This window comes from Hevea brasiliensis, chromosome 18, assembly GCF_030052815.1.
Source record: "Hevea brasiliensis isolate MT/VB/25A 57/8 chromosome 18, ASM3005281v1, whole genome shotgun sequence".
Taxonomy (NCBI): Eukaryota; Viridiplantae; Streptophyta; class Magnoliopsida; order Malpighiales; family Euphorbiaceae; genus Hevea; species Hevea brasiliensis.
This window is the reverse complement of record NC_079510.1, coordinates 28,706,225-28,725,732: the sequence shown is the minus strand read 5'-3', so window position 1 is coordinate 28,725,732 and position 19,508 is coordinate 28,706,225. Positions and strand designations below refer to the sequence as shown.

Sequence of the window (19,508 nt, the reverse complement as noted above, 5' to 3'; positions counted from 1 at the left end):
ACACAAAATCAAAAGGGAAAATTGAAGTAAGGAGAAGAATACAAAGAATTTGAGGAATTGTAATTCAAATATTGATTTTTTCTCTGTTTTTCTTCTCAGGGGTGGGTACAATGCTTCTGCCCCAAATCATAACCAACAAAATCACCATTGTTGAAGAATCTGCCTCTTCCATTGTTGGGAGTTAGGAGCTTGCGATGAACACAGAATCATCACCAACAAGATTACCATGTAACTGTGATTGTGAAAATCTCAACAAATCACCATTTAAAGAGAGAAAAAAGGCATGAAGGATGGAAGGAGTTTCGACTTTCGACCAAGAAAATACAGGAAGGAAACAATTTGAACCCTTGAATAGTTGATAACTGAAAAGCAAAAGATGGGATGAAAACCAGAGAAAATATCATTGTTGATGAAGATGAAGTTGAATAGGAGATAAACTCTCTCTATAATATCAACACGTCTCTGAGCAAGTTAGCAAGAAGCTTCTAGGCTCTATCTAGCAATTAATTTATAAAAAAAATTGTTTGGTCGGGTTAGTGGCTCCAGTCTAATATTATTAAATATCAATTAACATGTATTTTGTTTTCTCAAAAAAAAAAAAAAAAAAAAACGTGGTCTTACATTGCCACTATCATTTCTGAGATGAATGACTAAAGCCCTGTTTGCCATTGAGTTTCAGAGCCTGAAACTGCTTTTCTGAATAAGAGCACCATTTTAGATGTTGTTGAGAAAAACAATTTGGAAAAAGCTATTTTGTTATTTTAGTGTTCTTATGACTAAAACTGATCAAATTTAATTTTTAATTATTTTTTAACACTCTCTAACTAGTATATTTTAAAAAGTGATTTTCTCAACAGCAGTTTCAACAGCAATGCCAAACAGACCCTAAATTCATATAATAAATTATTAATATTATATAAAAATATTATAAAGAATAAAAGTATTAATTAATTTATTTAAAAATAAATAAATTATTACATCTATTATTGGTAAACTTTGAACTAACTAATATATTTTTATTTTTTTTTATAATATTTACAATATTAAATTTTAATATCACTTAAATTTTAATGATTTATAAATACAATAATTTTATATAATAAATTTATTAAATATTTAAATTAATACTCTCTATTTTAATTGAATAAATAATTATAAACTTAATTTTAAAATAAGTTGAGCTCTTTTTACACTATTTATAATATTAAAAAAATTAATTCTGAAAAACATATTATGAGAAAACTTGAGTAACAAGTATTATGATAGCTACTGAATTTCTAAAACTAAAAAAATTAAATAAAAAATTGCATAAGATAAAAGATTGGTAATGACAATAAGTTTAAAAAGATCATTATTTTACGCTCAACGAACCCATAGTATTATTCAAACATACAGCATTCTGAAAGAGCGAACCGACTAAGCCTACCGCTTTAGTACCTAAAAATTAACTAAGTGGCGTATTGCGTTCCCGTTCCCGTTCCCATACCGCGACCCGCTGCGTACCGCGTTTTAGGTAACTATTTTCCATCCAAATTTTAAAATAATAACAAATCATTAAGTATAATATGAGTTAGGATTAATGTAACCTAAGCCGAAAGCACAACACTACGTAGTTTTGGACTTTAGAGAAATTCTTTATTATATTTTCATAACTCTTTAAAGTTAAAATTTTGTTGGACAATAACAAAATTTACTAGTTTAAATTTTGATTCACAATAATAAACATTAAAAATAAATTTAATTTTAATATAGTAGATGTTTATAAAAATTTTATAGATAATAATTAAAACTTTTTTAAATTAAAAATAAGATGGTTAATGTAATTTTATATTTAGTGAATTCAATTATTAACATTCAATCCTAAATACTGTTTTGGCTCATGCTCTCCATTATCACCATAGACCTCATAAAATATTTTATTCAGATCGTATCGCTGGCATTTTAAGTGGGTCATAATTCAATTTCATAAAACAATATATCCACAATTTAAGTCACTTCATAACGTATATCTTAATAAGTATATTATATTATCTTACATATATTTTTCAATTACATAATTTTTAAGTAGAAAGTGTATACGTGATTAAAAAGTGATTTAATCATATAATTAATGACTATAAAGTGATTTAATATATTTATAATTAAAAATAAAAAAAGTTAATGTTAGATATACACTTATAAAATTAGTTCTTCGGTTTGATTCAGTTTCGATTTGATTCTGATCGGTTCTTGACGAAGAAACATAACAGAACTAAAACAGTAAAATAAGTTAAGTTCAATTCGATTTAGTTCCTACAATTATGGTTCTCTTTCGGTTCAGTTCGATTTTGAGCCCTAAGAAACCATGCACAGCCTTAAGCAAAACTACATTATCACCACTTTTAAGATATTTACCACTAAATTAGTCATGATTAGCTGCACTAATTGTGTATAGAATCTGTTGTGATTATGCCCGTAATTATGTCCTGTAAAAGCCTAGGATGCGTAATTTTTCCTATTTTATGTTCCCTGTACAAAGTATAAATACCCAATCACACTTGAGGAAATGATCAGGTTTTCTTCTCACAAAACCTCTCTTCCTTCTTCTCTTTTTATTTGTTTAGAAGTCCCTATTGCTGAGAAACTTTTGTCTTGGCCTTTAGTGGGTGTGTAAGAGCATCTCCAGCCTCATTGCCCCTCTCATCAATTGGTAACCTCCACTCCAGAAAGCCTGACACCAGAATCAGTTGTGTGACTCAATATGCCACTTCAAGCCCTCTACCCTAGACCCATGTGCTAGTGTGTGATGAAGCTTCCAGCGACCTTTTTTAGTACACATCATCAGCAATCACCTCGCCACCCTTGGCAACTTTAGTTGGGTCCCACACAGTCACTAGAACCCTTGAATCCTCGATCCACTTCTCTTCTCCTCTGTGTTTCAGTTTGCTAGTCCAAGAACAATCACATTTCTTTCGTGTTTCTGTTCGTTGGTCCAAGAACAAATTTTATTGCTAGGTTGAGATCTCTGGTTTGTTTTTTCCTTCAAGTGTTGGTAACACTGCTGGTAAAATTTATATTCTAGATTAAGAATTTCAGCTTCTGAATAGTAACTAAAGATCGGTGACATTATAGGTACTGAATCTAAACTCATTTTTTCTTCCATATTGCCACCCACAATTACCAATGTAGAATTAGAGGGCAGTAATAAATTAGTAACTATGTTTCTTAGTCCGCATCACTAGAATTGTGATTTGTGGGACAAAGGTATGATGAGCACTTAGTTAAAAATGCTAGTAAATTGTTGCCACTTATTGAAGAAGCTGGATTAAAATTGATGTACAGCTATGTAGTCTCTTATTGCACTCTCTTGATCCTAAATTGCTTACCTAATTCTAGTCCTGTAAAACCTATTACAAGATATGGACAAGGACAAGACTTTATACACTAATTTGCTACGTATCAGAGTTCCCAACACCCAAACCCATAAAAGAAGAAAAAAGAAAGGGAAAAAGAACAGAGGAAGATGCAGAACAAAGAGAGTATCAAGAAATAAGGGAAGAGGGAAGGAGGAAAAAGTAGAGAGATAGAGATAATTAGAGAGAGAAGGATTTGTGTATTATTAAATTCTTGACTGATTGAATCAGTTAGAATACTATTCCTATTTATAAAATATATTCCCCTATACATTCATATGCATTCTCATAGCTCCTATTCCTTATTATCATAACATTCCCCACTACTTGAGACAATTCTTGTCCTCGAGAATGAGTAAAGTAACAAAAACAACATTCTGCCCGCTAAAACATCCCAACATAATTTGGCCAATTCTAACATGAATTTGCTTGGGAAGATTACTCTGCCCCAACTTATTCAGCAAGTGATATGATAGCAATGGAAATCTCACAAATGACAATGAGTCATTAAGAGACTGAAACCTCGCCTGAAAAATGAGTTCAAGAGTTGAATTGGCCAGTAACTCATCCATTGTTTCCTATCCACACAACTACTTAACTCCCTTGCACCTCATCAAAATTGCATTGAGGAAATTCAATGAACCCGTAAGCAAGATTGCACATACTGAGTCCTCTGAGAGGCATTCCAAAAGTGTGTTACAGCATCCCTAATAGAGAAGAGTGATCCTAAACATGTCATCTAATAAAAGGACCTGAAGTAACAATTTTCCAAGCTTAAGTAACAAGCTTCCAAAATCCTTGTTATCTTCCAAATTGATTTCCCCACTGTACATGAAATCAAGCACAATCTAAAATGCTTCTGGTGAGACAACAGTTAAGAAGACCTTTGAGGACTTACTCTCACTTGTTTCATTTGTAAACATCTCCATTGCTCCTTTTTTTTTTTCTCAAGTCAGAGACAACAACATGCACTGCCAAATTGATTCTAGCATACAAATCCATCATAGTTACACCAACAGCTACAAAATTGCAAGAATGGAACAAAAATTGAATTTTCTTCTTTTGTCTCTTCCAAATTTCAAATTTATTCTCTTTAAGTGTCATATGACCACAACTTTATGCAAAATAGGAAAATAGTTTCTTCCTTTGTCTTCTTGATATCTCCCACTCAATTAAGGGATCACAAAAATAGAACTCACAATCATGATTAACAACCTCTCCACAAAAACTACATGAACTAAACCCAAGTATACTACTACCAAAATCCCAATAATTTTTTTCATACTTTTCTTCTTCATAAAATTTTAGGGCTTCTACTTCCATCGAAACATTCTCAACAATAAGAACACTCTTTTTGCTTCTACCTTTTTGCTTCTAGAAATTTTGATAAATCTGTGGCCAAGAAAAATACCTTCATTGCTAAAGACTTCAACATTCAGAATAATACTGTTGATACCCATCTCATCTTGAATACCAGACTCAATCGAAGGTACAAATTGCTTACTTGAATTTACATGATCAACTTTTGATTGGTTACAAGCTCCAAATCTTGCTCAAAATCTTGAGCAGCTCTTAGATCATTTTCAAAATTCTGATGTTCTTCCAAGTATTTATCTCCACCACCATGAAAAACTATCCTTTCATCAAGAGAAACAGTTTCCTACCTAGCCTCATTATCCTCAATCTTTCTCAATTCCCCACCATTACTCCAAGAAATCTCAGTTCCATGGGCTTTAGTTTCTGCATCTTGGATTGGTAATCCCAATTCACCAATATTACTCTGTCAATCTTTATATATATAGATGTTGGTTTTTAAATCTTAAACTGACTCCATCATCTTACCCGTTTGCTTTAGAACCAACCTCTTAGACCTTTCTATTTTCCGAATCCTTTGTTCCAACAACTTGCCTTGACTTTTCATGGATTTCTCCAAATGTTGAAATATGCCTAAAAGAATCTCTTGTCGCTAAGGTTGTATTTCCATGGTCTAATGGGAGAAGGGCTAAGGTATTGGTTATGACAGAAAAAGAAGGGAAGATTTATTTCCAAGAAAATTGGGTAAAAGAGTTGAAAAATGAAAGGATCAGAAACTCATAATCAGATTTGAAACAGACCTAAAACAGAAAAGAGTTTTAACAAAGAAACACAAATTTAAGGGTTCTTGGGAAAGGAGAGAAATTAAAGAAAAAAGGGAGAAGATATCATAGAGAATTAGAGAAGGAAGAAAAAAATATAGAGAGAAATTTGGATTTCAAGGAAAAAAGAAATGAAGGAAGGAGAAGAAGAAGAAGAGAATTTCAGAACGAGAAAGAAGAAGGAAGAATGAGAGAGAGGAAAGAAAGAAGAAGAAGAAGAACGAAGGAAACAAAGATTTTAGCGAGAGAGTTCCAACTAGAAGAAGAAGAAGAAGAAGAAGAAGAAGAAACCTAGAATTTGGAAAGGTAGCCTCTAATCTGAACTTGTTTGCGACTCCAAAAATTTTATTTAGAAACAAAGCCCATCCTCGAACAAGGCTCTGATACCAATTTGTTACGTAACAAAAGTTTCTAAGACCCAAACTTATAGAAGAAAAAGAAGAAAGAAAGGGAAAAAGAACAGAGAAAGAAGCAAAACAGAAAAAGTATTGAGAAAGAAGGGAAAAGGGAGAGAGAGAAAGAAGTAGAAAGAAAGAGAGAATTAGAGATAGAAAGATTTGTGTATTATTGAATTCTTGACTAACTAAATCAGTTACAATACTATTCGTATTTATACTAAAAAAATTGATTTTCATTCATTTCAATTGAGTATATACATAGATATTTATATACAAAGTTATTCTACACTAATTAGGAAACCTACACTTAATAGGAATCTTTATATGACTAGGAATACTCACTATACAGGACTTTACAAGGATGACAACTCGATAAGAATGACATTCATAACACTCCCCCTCAAGTTGGAGCATAGATGTTAATCATATCCAACTTCTTGCAAATATAGTCAACCCAGGCTCCATTCAGAGCTTTTGTACGTTTAATTTAACTACCAGCCTCCTATACTTTTTTGGATCTTCAAACAACTTTCCATCCTCTGCTACAAGTTGCAAATTTGGAGTTATTGATGCAGTGCAAGGCGTAGTACCTAATTTCCCTGTTTCTGCCAAAAGATCAAGAATATACTTTCATTGAGATAAGAAGATAACTTTCTTACTCCTCATAATCTACTCAAGTATAGTAGACCCAAGTACTTTGTTTGAAATTGGGTCTAAAGGAAGTTCTTAAAGGATGAAATATCTACAGAGTAACTCCTATTGATAACAATATCATTCACATATACTAGCAACAAAATTCGGCCAGCTTTAGATTGCCAATAGAATACTGAATAATCGCATTTACTCTTTCGCATGCCAAACTGCTGTATTGCTTCATCATAGAGAATTAGAGAAGGAAGAAAAAAATATAGAGAGAAATTTGGATTTCAAGGAAAAAAGAAATGAAGGAAGGAGAAGAAGAAGAAGAGAATTTCAGAACGAGAAAGAAGAAGGAAGAATGAGAGAGAGGAAAGAAAGAAGAAGAAGAAGAACGAAGGAAACAAAGATTTTAGCGAGAGAGTTCCAACTAGAAGAAGAAGAAGAAGAAACCTAGAATTTGGAAAGGTAGCCTCTAATCTGAACTTGTTTGCGACTCCAAAAATTTTATTTAGAAACAAAGCCCATCCTCGAACAAGGCTCTGATACCAATTTGTTACGTAACAAAAGTTTCTAAGACCCAAACTTATAGAAGAAAAAGAAGAAAGAAAGGGAAAAAGAACAGAGAAAGAAGCAAAACAGAAAAAGTATTGAGAAAGAAGGGAAAAGGGAGAGAGAGAAAGAAGTAGAAAGAAAGAGAGAATTAGAGATAGAAAGATTTGTGTATTATTGAATTCTTGACTAACTAAATCAGTTACAATACTATTCGTATTTATACTAAAAAAATTGATTTTCATTCATTTCAATTGAGTATATACATAGATATTTATATACAAAGTTATTCTACACTAATTAGGAAACCTACACTTAATAGGAATCTTTATATGACTAGGAATACTCACTATACAGGACTTTACAAGGATGACAACTCGATAAGAATGACATTCATAACACTCCCCCTCAAGTTGGAGCATAGATGTTAATCATATCCAACTTCTTGCAAATATAGTCAACCCAGGCTCCATTCAGAGCTTTTGTACGTTTAATTTAACTACCAGCCTCCTATACTTTTTTGGATCTTCAAACAACTTTCCATCCTCTGCTACAAGTTGCAAATTTGGAGTTATTGATGCAGTGCAAGGCGTAGTACCTAATTTCCCTGTTTCTGCCAAAAGATCAAGAATATACTTTCATTGAGATAAGAAGATAACTTTCTTACTCCTCATAATCTACTCAAGTATAGTAGACCCAAGTACTTTGTTTGAAATTGGGTCTAAAGGAAGTTCTTAAAGGATGAAATATCTACAGAGTAACTCCTATTGATAACAATATCATTCACATATACTAGCAACAAAATTCGGCCAGCTTTAGATTGCCAATAGAATACTGAATAATCGCATTTACTCTTTCGCATGCCAAACTGCTGTATTGCTTCACTGAATCTCTCAAACCAAGCCCGAGGACTTTGTTTCAAGCCATAAAGAGACTTTCGAAGTCTGCAAACTTTACCCAACTCCCCCTGAACAACAAATCCAAGTGATTGCTCCATATACACCTCCTCCTAAAGATCACTATGAAGGAAAGCATTATTGATATCTAACTGGTACAAAGGCCAATCATATATAGCTACTAAAAAGATAAACAGCCGAACAGAAGCCAATTTAGCTACAGGAGAAAAAGTGTCAGTGTAATCAACCTCATATGTCTAAGCATATCCTTTAGCTAAAAAGCAGGCTTTTAATCTAGTCACAAAACCATCAGGATTCACTTTCACTGTAAACTCCCATTTGCAACCAATAGCTTTCTTTCCAGTGGGCAAAAGCACCAATTCCCATGCACCGTTAGTATCTAAAGCCTTCATTTCCTCATTCACAGCAGCACACCAGTCAAGATGAGCTAATGCCTCAACAATAGTTTTATAAATAGAGATAAAGTCTAAATAGCTAACAAAACACTGAGAAGAAGAAGACAAATGATCATAAGAAACAAAAGAAGAAATAGAGTAAATTCATGTACGTTTACCTTTACAAAGAGCAATAGAAAGATCTAAGTTAGATTCACGATCAGTGGTGGGAACAAGATCTTCAAACGAAGACGTTGGTTGAGGGTCCGAGTCAATGCTCTCCACTCTCCTGAAATAAACATGATCAATAGGAGGTCGAACTATTGCTAGTGCTGAAGGAACATGAGACTAAGGAGAGCTGGACATTGGTTGAAAAGTGTATATTAAGATATCGTCCTCCTCCCCATGATTTTCATACACAGAAGTTTGGGAAAAAAATGGGGTAGACTCGAAAAACGTAACATCTATAGACACAGCGTAACGATTAAGAGTTGGAGAAAAGCACTTGCAGCCTAATTTTAGGTGTAGACGATAAATGATGGTACTTAGCAAACTGACATAACTCACACTTTAGAACTGACAAAAATTGAAATTGAGGATATAACCTCTTCAATGTAGTCAAGGAGGGATGACCCAATCGACAATGAACTTCGAGAGAAGTTAAGACACTAGAGCAAGCAAGAGTCCACGGTACATGTTTAACTAGGATGTAGAGACCACCGGATTCATATCCCCTACCAATAATTTGCTTTCTCATAAGATCCTAAAACAAACAATAATCAGGAAAAAAGAAAACCGAACAATGTAAGGCATGAGTAAATTTACTAACAGAAAACAAATTAAAAGAAAATTTAGGTAGACATAAACAGATGACAAAGAAATAGACGATGTTATGTTTGAAATACCAGAACCCATGACACAAGAAGTAGAACTATCAGCTAAAGTAATAATGGAGAAGGAGGAGGGATAAGACTGAAAAGCAGATGAAAGACTAGAATTACCTATCATATGATCTATAGCACCAAAATCAATAACCCATTTGGATGAGAAAGACACAAGGCATGTGGTAAATTTACCTGACTCAGTGACAGTAATGACAGGGGAACTGGAGGACTTTAGAGATGCCTGATACTAAGAAAATTGTGCATATTCCTCTGCAGATATTAAGACAGTTTTCTCAAAGGAGGAAGAAATTGTAGACTCATCTGCTACCATATTTGCCATCTGAGACTACTGATTTTTCCTCTGAAGTTTCAAACAACAGTATTTTGGATGACCAGGCTCATTGCAGTAATAACAAATAATTCTCTTTTCCTAATTAAAACTGGCTTCCCCATTACGCTGATTACTTCTATTGCTTGGATTTCCTCATCTATTTCCTCCTTTACTACTATGTTGTCTATTCGTATTACAACTAACAAAAGGACCACTAGCAGGTTGCAGAAATTGGGTATTTTCTGTACGAAAAATAGGTGTGGATGTATCATGAAGAGAGGAAATCTCAGAACTATATAGGATTTGAGATTTAGTAGTCTCATATTCTAAAGGGAAACCTGTAAGAAAACTCATAAAAGCCATTTGCTCTCTTGAGCCTGCTGAACTTTCACATGGGGATTAAAAGGCAACAAAACATTAAGCTCTTCATGTACCTTCTCAAACACTATAAAATAAGCCATGAGAGACTTATTTTGTTTCTCAGCATGGTAGAATACTTTGCACACATCATAAATAGGGAAAATATTCCCTTTACCAAAATATAAAAAATCTAGGCAATACATCAATTCCTTAATGAATTCACAATGATTAATTAAACTGATTACCTCATTATGAATCAAATTCTGAAGTTGCAAAAACAAACGAGCATCCTCCCTGAGCCAAGCTTGCTTTGTATCAGCAATGGGTGGATCATTAGTCAGGTGATCATCCTTATCAATGCTTCATAAATAGACCCTAACAGTCTTACTCGACTCTAGGTAATTTGAACCATTAAGTTTGTGTTTCATGAACTTAATTATCTTCGAAATCACATTACAAACAATGGTTTTATTGTCCACCATTAGTAAATAAAAATTTAACGCACCTAACTATAGCCACTAAACCAAGAATCCACAATCTCTAGAACTCAATATCACTGTCCAAACCTTAGCAAAGCAAATACCCAACAACTCAATAAATGCTCAACACACAACAATACTTAGAGAATTCTAGAAAACAAAAATTGGAATTGTTCCACGCAAGGTTGCCCGAAGGAGAACAATGACTCAAAACCCTAGAATACTTGACAAAACACCCCAGACTAAACAAGAATCACCTTGCCTGAACTGAGCACTTCAGGGTGACGCCGGGCGAAGAGGCCGAAGAAGTGAACGCCGTCGAATGCGTCTCCACTCGCCAACGCATGAGATAAGGGCAAAAGAAGATAATCTGCGCATGTGGGTCGCACACTTCAAATCCCGTCACTAGACTTTGTGGGCACGGTCGCCGATGGTTTGCCGTCCTTCTTGGGTGGGCAATGATATCCAAACGTCACCTTAACTAGGTGACCTCACACCATAGATGCTTTTGAAGAACAAGGAAAACAGAGAACTTGATTTTCAAACCAAGAACTAACAGCCCACTAGCTCTGATACTATTAAGAACAAATTGATTTTCATTCATTTCAATTGAGTATATACACATGTATTACATACAGATTTATTCTACACTAATTAGGTTTAGGAATCCTTATATGATTAGGAATAGTCACTATACAGGACTCTACAAGGATGACATTCGTAACATATACAATATATTCCCCTATACATTTAATACATACTCATAGCTCCTATTCCATATTATCATAACATAATGATGTGCATTGCATGTATAAGGTTGTCTTAGACATTGTCCATCTCCAACAAAATCACCAAGATATGGCAAGTTATCTGGGGCAAGTAGAAACATTACAAGACAAGTTTATTTCTCCCATGCCCATCTCAATGAGCATTACTACCAAAGAACAACAAAGATAAGCTTTTTATGGCATTGGTTTTAATAGGACACCAATCTGACCTTGCTCCATGAGTGATCAAATTTTGATAAGCCCAATTATTCTCACCTTAGAAGATGTCTCTGCACAACTCTTGCATATCTCTCTGAGCGAAAATAGCACTGAAGTTGAGCCCCCTGCATTAGCTCTTCATAATGGAACTCAACAAGGACAAGGAGGTGGATATCGAAAAGGGAAAGGTATGGTTCACCACGTAATAACAAGTCTACCAACACTAGTAGACCCACAGCACATATGGCATAGTCCAATAGAGATCGACTTCTCCCACTGCCTGATGCAGGAGATAAGATGCCTAATCCACTGAAGCTAACTATAATGAATACTTGCAGTATCAAGTGGCCAACCAGCGTCATCCTCATCCAATATTTCCCACTTTGGTAATTCATTTGCTTGTCTAACCAAGTTCTCACCCACTGATCCATGAATCCTAGATTCTAGTGCATTCGACCACATTTCTGGTAACAAAAATCCTCTCTCCGCTTTAATATCTCCTCTGACTCTATCTAAGTTACTTTATCGAATGGTTCATAAACTATGGTTAAAAGGATAGGAGAAGCATAGCCTCTTCCTCCTATTCCTTTAAACTTAGTCTTACTTGCTCCTGAATGTCCAAATAATTTAATTTCCATTAGTAAGTTAACCAAACACCATATGGAAGTGTATGCTCTTCTTATAATTCTCCATCAATCTTTTATAAGAAAATTTGCCTCCATAGTTAACCTTCTCATTATAAAAGCAAATTAGTTTTCAGAGATTGTTGTCACACCTCAATTCATGTCCAAGACTCTCATACAAATCTTCTTAGCATGACTCATAAGCTTGATACCTCCACAATTAGACAACTTCAGAAGGGCCATATATTCTTAATATAGAAACAAGTGTCCTAGAGAAAGGAATCTAATCGAAGTACTCCCCAAGGAAAAACTTCACGTAAATATGAAGAAAACAATGTACAAGATATACATGGGAGTGACATATATGAATCATTAAAGATTTAAAGTCCTCTAAAAGGTAGAAAATGAGAAGCAGAACTGTTAGAATCCCTTAATTAGTGTATTTGCTGTAAATTAGATTGTAAATTAGGGATATTTATATTTATTAGCTTTTATTTTTTTCTATTTAGGTTCTAGCCTTTGTATATAAATTAGAATCATTATAAATCAATTAATATTGTGAAATACACATAGAAATACTTCAATTTTCTCTTATTTCAACATGGTATCGGAGCCAAGCCAACTTTTCTTGGCCTGAACAGTACCAGAATAGTTAGGGTTTGTGTGAGTAAGCCTAAAAGCGAGTCTGTTGAGGGAGGTGATTGTCACCGCCCACCTAAGAAGGAAGAACATCAGGTCGCCAGCCCTCGCCCAGAGTTTTGCTATCATTTGGTAAGGCGTGTGACCCCACACGCCAACAACAGTTTTTCCAGCCGTTTTTTCTTGTCACCTTCTTTCTTGGTTTTTGTGCCTCTGACCCACCTATTCCTCTCACCTGATTTGCACTTTTATTTTTTGTTGTCTTCAATACAGTACCTATTTTTATTTTTTTGTACTAAAATGGCAAATGAGAAGAAGGAAATCTCGAAAACAAAGGCGGGTTTTATCAGTGATAACCCCTCTTTACATATTAGTCTTATAAAATTGGATGGAACTAATTTTTTGGCGTGATCTAGATCATGTCTGCTGTTTATTCAAGCTAGAGGGCTACAGGGGTATATTACTGGAAAGCCAAAAACTGCGAGTTCTACCTACAGTCAGTGGGAGTCAGATAACTCTCTTGTTATGTCATGGCTCATCAATTCCATGTAACCTCATATAGCTCCTGGGTATTTGCTGTTGGATAGTGCAGCTACCATTTGGAGTGCAGTTTCTCAGACCTATTCTCAAGTTGGAAACAACGCACAAGAGTATAAGCTTAGAAACAAGGTTCATTATTTGAAACAGGGTCAACTAATTGTTGCTCAATATTATGCAGAATTGAGTAGTCTATGATAAGAACTAGATTTCTAGGACTTTCAAGCTTCATGTCTAAATGATGCAGTTAAGTTCCAGAAGCTGGTTGAGAAAGAGCGGATCTATGATTTTCTTGCTGGATTGAATGTGGAATATGATTTTCTTGGGAAGAATCCTTTACCTACCATAAGACAGACACACTCTTATGTTCAGTAGGAAGAGAGTAAAAGGAGTTTCATGGTTCATTCTATGTCTGTTGATAAGGTAGGGCTAGCTGCTAATTCTTCACGTGAACAGTCACATGATCCATCAGATAAGGATCAGCTGCATTGTAACTATTGTGGAAAAACCTGGCATACTAAGGAACACTGTTGGAAACTGCATGGTCGCCCAATCAAAGGGCGTAGAGGAAAAATGATGGGCTTTACAAAACCAAGAAGCTAATGTATCCGAGACTGTGGATCTTTCTGAAGATACTGCTAGTGCTGGGATGTTTTTCACTGAAGAGGTACAAACTTTAAGGCGTTTACTATCACAACTTGAATCGTAATCCACCACAGTTGCCTCTTCTAACTTCGTCAACTCAGGTAATGTTTTTCTTGCCAATTTTAATAATTCTTTTTGGGATATAGATTCTGGAGTAAACAAGCATATGACAGGCTCTTCGAATAAATTCATATCCTATTCTCCATGTTCAGACAAAGAAAAAGTCCGCACTACAGATGGATCCTTATTTAATATTTCTGGAACAAGTTCTGTTAAATGCACTCTTACTATAAGTCACAGTTCTGTTTTACATGTGCTTAACTTTCCTACTAACCTTCTGCCTATCAGTTCTATCACAAAAGCTATTAACTGCAAAATTGAATTTTTTCCTACTCGCTGTGTTTTTCAGGAATTGACAACAGGGAGAACGATTGGCAATGATAGGCTGCAAGATAGGCTATATCTATTGAACTGACTATGTTGGCCAGGCAATGTTGGGACAGTCTATAGGTGCTAAGGAAGAAATTATCCAGTGGCATAGGAGACTAGGACATCCTTCATTTACTGTTTTACAGAAACTTTATCCTTTTTTGTTTAAGCAATGCAAAACTGAATTGTTAGTATGTGATGCTTGTGAGTTTGCTAAATATACTAGACAATCTTAGCCTGCAATAAATAATAAGGCTTCAATTCCTTTTATGACTATCCATTATGATGTGTGGGGACTTACTCAAACTGTCTTTATCGGATTATAGATGGTTTGTGACCTTTATTGATTGCTGCAGTAGGTTAACTTGGGTATATTTAATGAAAGGGAAAAATAAAGTTTTTTCCTGTTTTCAGCAGTTTCACAAAATGATTAGTACACAATTTGATGCTCATGTTAAAATACTGAGAAATGATAATGGTACAGAATATATGAATGGAGTCTTTCAGGAGTATTTGAAGTCACATGAAATTTTACATCAGACTAATTGTGTTAACAGTAATTCACAAAATGGGATGTCTGAGAGGAAAAATAGACACTTACTTGAAGTTGCTAGGTCTCTTATGTTTACCATGAATATTCCTAAACCTTACTGGGGGAATGTTATTCTTTCTATTACATATCTTATTAACAGGATGCCACTTCAAACATTGGAGATTAAGAGTCCTTTATAGGTTTTGTAGGGTAAAAATTCATATACTGTCCCTTCAAAGGTCTTTGGGTGTGTTTGCTTTGTTCATAAGCTTAATAGTGGGAAGTTAGAACCTGTACTAAACATCCAATCTCTAATTTCTTTTCCTATGATTCTTTGTCTCCATCCTCTAGAGTCTTTCTATTATATGTTTCCTCTATTTTTATCCCACAAGAATGGAAGAAAGCATGTCTTGAACCAAAATGGAAGGCAACCATGGTGGAGGAGATGAAAGCTTTAGCAAAGAATGAGACACAGGAACTTGTAACTCTCCCACTGGAAAAAAAGCCAGTTGGATGCAAATGGATGTTTACTGTGAAGTATAGAGCAGATGGTTCAATTGAAAGGTATAAGGCCAGGCTGGTAGTAAAAGGCTTCACACAGACGTATGGGGTGGATTACTAAGAAACCTTTGCTCCTGTTGCTAAAATAAACACCATCAGAATTTTGCTATCATGTGCAGCAAATCTTGAGTGAGACTTGCAACAATTTGATGTAAAAAATGTCTTTCTGCATGGTGACTTGGAAGAAGAAGTGTATATGAAAATTCTTCCAGGGTTTGAGGATGAAAAGACCAGAGGGAAAGTTTGCAGATTGCAGAAGGCTTTGTATGGTCTAAAATAGTCACCTAGGGTATGGTTTGACAAGTTCAGTAAGACGATGATTTTCTTTAGATACTGCCAAACCAATACTGATCACACCTTGTTTATGAGACACTGTAGGGGCAAAATCACATTACTTATGTCTATGTGGATGATATTGTGGTAACTAGTGATGATAAAGAAGAACTAACTCATCTAAAGGAGCGCCTAGCACAGAAGTTTGAAATTAAAGATTTGGGAAAGCTAAAGTACTTTCTTGGAATAGAAGTTGCCAGATCAGATAAAGGAATCTTTATTTCTCAAAGGAAGTACATTCTACATCTGTTTGAAAAAACAAGAATGTTAGGTTGTAAACCAGCAGAGTTTCCCATTGAAGCAAATCATAAATTGCAAGCTGGACGTGGGAAATCAGTGGATATAGGGAGATATTAGAAGTTGGTTGACAGACTGATTTATCTTTCGCACACTAGACCAGACATAGCATATGCAGTGGGTTTGGTGAGTCAGTATATGCATGATCCTCGTGAATCTCATTTGGAGGCTGTTTTCGCATCTTGCGATACTTAAAATCTGCACCTGGAAAATGATTCTTTTCTCAAAGCATGGTCACCTTTATATTGAGGCTTTTACAGATGCAGATTAGGCTGGATCTCTTAATGATAGGAGTTCAATATCAGGTTATTGTACTTTTGTTGGTGGTAATCTAGTCACCTGGAGAAGCAAAAAGCAAAATGTGACGGCTAGATCCAGTGCAGAGCTGAATTTAGAGCAATGGCTCAAGGTATCTATGAGTTATTATGGTTATGAAAGTTGATGGAGGAATAAAACTGCTAGAAGCTAGTGGTTTGTCCTTGGTTTGTGATAACAAAGCTGCTATCAGTATAGTTCATAATCCAGTTTAGCATGATCGGACCAAGCATATAGAGATTGACAGACACTTCATAAAAGAAAAAATTATGGATGGTTCGTTAAGTGTCTCTTAAATACGTTCGAAAGACCAGTTAGCTAATGTGTTCACTAAGGGATTAAGTTGTAAGGAGTTTCATGCTCTAATTTGCAAGTTGGGTATGTGCAATATACATGAACCAACTTGCGGGAGAGTGTTAAAATCCCTTAATTAGTGCATTAACTGTAAATTAGATTGTAAATTAGGAATATTTATATTTATTAGCTTTTATTTTTTCTTATTTAGATTCTATCCTTTATGTATAAATTAGAATCATTGTAAATCAATTAATATTGTGAAATACACATAGAAATACTTCAATTTTCTCTGATTTCAACAAGAACTTCAATACTGATGCATAAAATCACTACTTCAAGTTAACATTTGGACCTATTGTGGTCACATAAAATCTAAATACATAATTTTCCAAAGACTTGATAATATTCTGTAATAACAACAAAAAGAAATGATAATCAACAAAATGATAACACATGTAAAATCACAATTAAAAGAAACAAACCTGGAAAATGCATCCAACTGTGCATGTAATAATTTGTTAGAGACGATTGGTGACATTCCCACGTCTTCTGATGTATTGTAAAATGTTAACTCTGGGCCAATAGCCTGCTTAAAAAAATAAATAAGTTGCAAAAAAAAATGCCCAAAATGTTAAAGATGCAACAACAATGTTGATGTTAAATTCATAGATATGAATTCTACTAATACAACTCAACTCAACTAAGCCTTTATCCCAAAAATTTGAGGTCGGCTATATGGATTCGCTTTCTCCACTCTAAACGATTTTACTTCTAGGTCATGTTGTATTACTCTCCAAGTCAATTTAGTCTTTTTTTTTTTTTTCTATCTACTAACCTAATGTGTGCTACTTGTCTCTACGAGCCCCCGATATTTCTACGCTCACATGACCAAACCACCTAAATCTCACTTCTCTCAACTTATCTTCAATTTGCACCAATACTACCTTTTATCTAATAATCTAATTACTGACTTTATGTATTCTATTATGGCCACTCATTCAACTTAACATTCTCATCTGTGCAACTCTTTCTTTAGACACACGACTCTTTTCGGTGCCCAACACTCACTACCATATAACATAGCGGTTGTATGTCAGACAAAGAAAATTTTCCTTTCAACTTATTGGGAATCTTACGATCACATAAAACTCCGTGTACGTCTCACTTCAACCCCTCCTCACTTCTTCCCCCATCTTTAATCCTATGACTAACACATCCTCACATCCCCATCTACTTGAAGGAGGTGAGCCTAGATATTTAAAGTGATTACTTCATACCACTCATTTAAACTAACTCCTTCCCTATCACCAATTTGGCCTTCAGACTTGCAATGCATGTATCATCTTCGTTCTACTTAACTTAAAACCCTTTGACTCTAGAGCACTTCTCCAAAACTCTAGCTTTATTGACTGACTCTTTCGTCTCATCTATCGAGAACAATATCATCCGCAAACATCATGCACCAAGGAATACTCTCTTGTATGTGTTTATGTAAAAAGGTAAGGGCTTATGGCTGATCCTTGGTGTAATCCACATTGATGAAAAAATCTTGTGTCCCCTCCCCTTGTGCGCACAATAGTAGTTGCTCCTTGTTCTAACACATTCCATAAGACATCTGTTGGAACACTATCATAAGCCTTCTCCAAATCAATAAAAACCATGTGCAGATCTTTTTTCACATCTCTATATTTCTCCATCAAGCTTCTAATGAGAAAAATCGCTTTCATAGTTGAACGACCGGGTATGAAACCAAATTGATTGAGAGAGATAGAAGTATCATGATTGCAATTGCACATTCTAACACTTGGATTAACCACAAATTTTTATATTTTGTTATAAATGTAACAATCAAATGACATAATTTGTACTAAAAACATCAAATAAATCTTATATATAAAATTTTTCTCTATCCAAAGGAAGCCTTAAGAAATTGAATCATGATTTGAATTAAAATTTTAAAGGGATGATTTCTATGGTTTTAGTTTGACAACAGGAAATGTAAGCCAAAACAACTTAAAATTGAAGATTTTTCAAATTTCCATGTTCTTATTAAATTGAAGAGTCTTTCGATTAAAGTTGTGATTGATTTTCTACATTCAAATGTTTCTAGGAATGCAAAGGAAAGTAAAAAGTTCTTTGTTCCAATTGTTGCTTTGGATGATAATGGTATGGAAGAGGAAATGGTAGCTATGGATACTAATAGGACTTGGAATTTGGTGTCTTCACCTACAAAAAAGAAAGTTGTTGGGGTTTTTCAATGAAGGTTAATCAAGATGGTTTTATAACTCATCTAAAATCCCACCTTGTTGCCAAAGGGTATGCTCAAACTCTCTGATACCCAAACTTGCCACTTTACAATGCTATAATCGTGTTGACATGACACGACATGAGATATGACATGGAATATGTGTCCACCCACATCTATGAAGTTGGACTAGCCTAGTGGCTAAAGCCACAAGGAAAAAAAAAACAATGGTTGTTGTGACCACATTAGGCGAGCCAACAATGCAGCAACCTAGCAGCTAAAGCCACAGTGTAAAAAATAAAAAAAAAAATAAAAAAAAAAGTAGAGTTGTTATCACATTAGAAGAGCTAGTGAAAGAAGAAAAAGCCTAGTAGCTAAAGCCACAAAAAAGAAAAAGCGGGAAAAAGTTGTTGTGACTACATCGAGAAAGCCAGCAAAAGAAGAAGAAGAAGAACCTAGTTGTTAGCTGCCTCCGTTATTGAGAAGATAAAAACATGGCTATGTATTATCTATTGTGCCTGTGTATTATTGATGGCTATGTATTATTGAAACGGACTATGGTTATGGGCCTAGATTCAGTTTAGAGTTCTTTTAGTGCCTTTTAGCATGTT

General features: G+C 34.6%; 1 protein-coding gene across 1 annotated transcript in view; it reads right to left on the bottom strand.

The window, feature by feature from the left end:
- LOC110641940 (uncharacterized) overlaps nucleotides 1-19,508 on the bottom strand; it is an 86,605-nt gene that overhangs the window by 35,614 nt on the left and 31,483 nt on the right. The window contains exon 34 of the mRNA XM_058141165.1: nucleotides 17,135-17,238. Within this exon, the coding sequence (XP_057997148.1) occupies nucleotides 17,135-17,238 (104 nt within the window). The remainder of the gene's footprint in view (nucleotides 1-17,134; nucleotides 17,239-19,508) is intronic.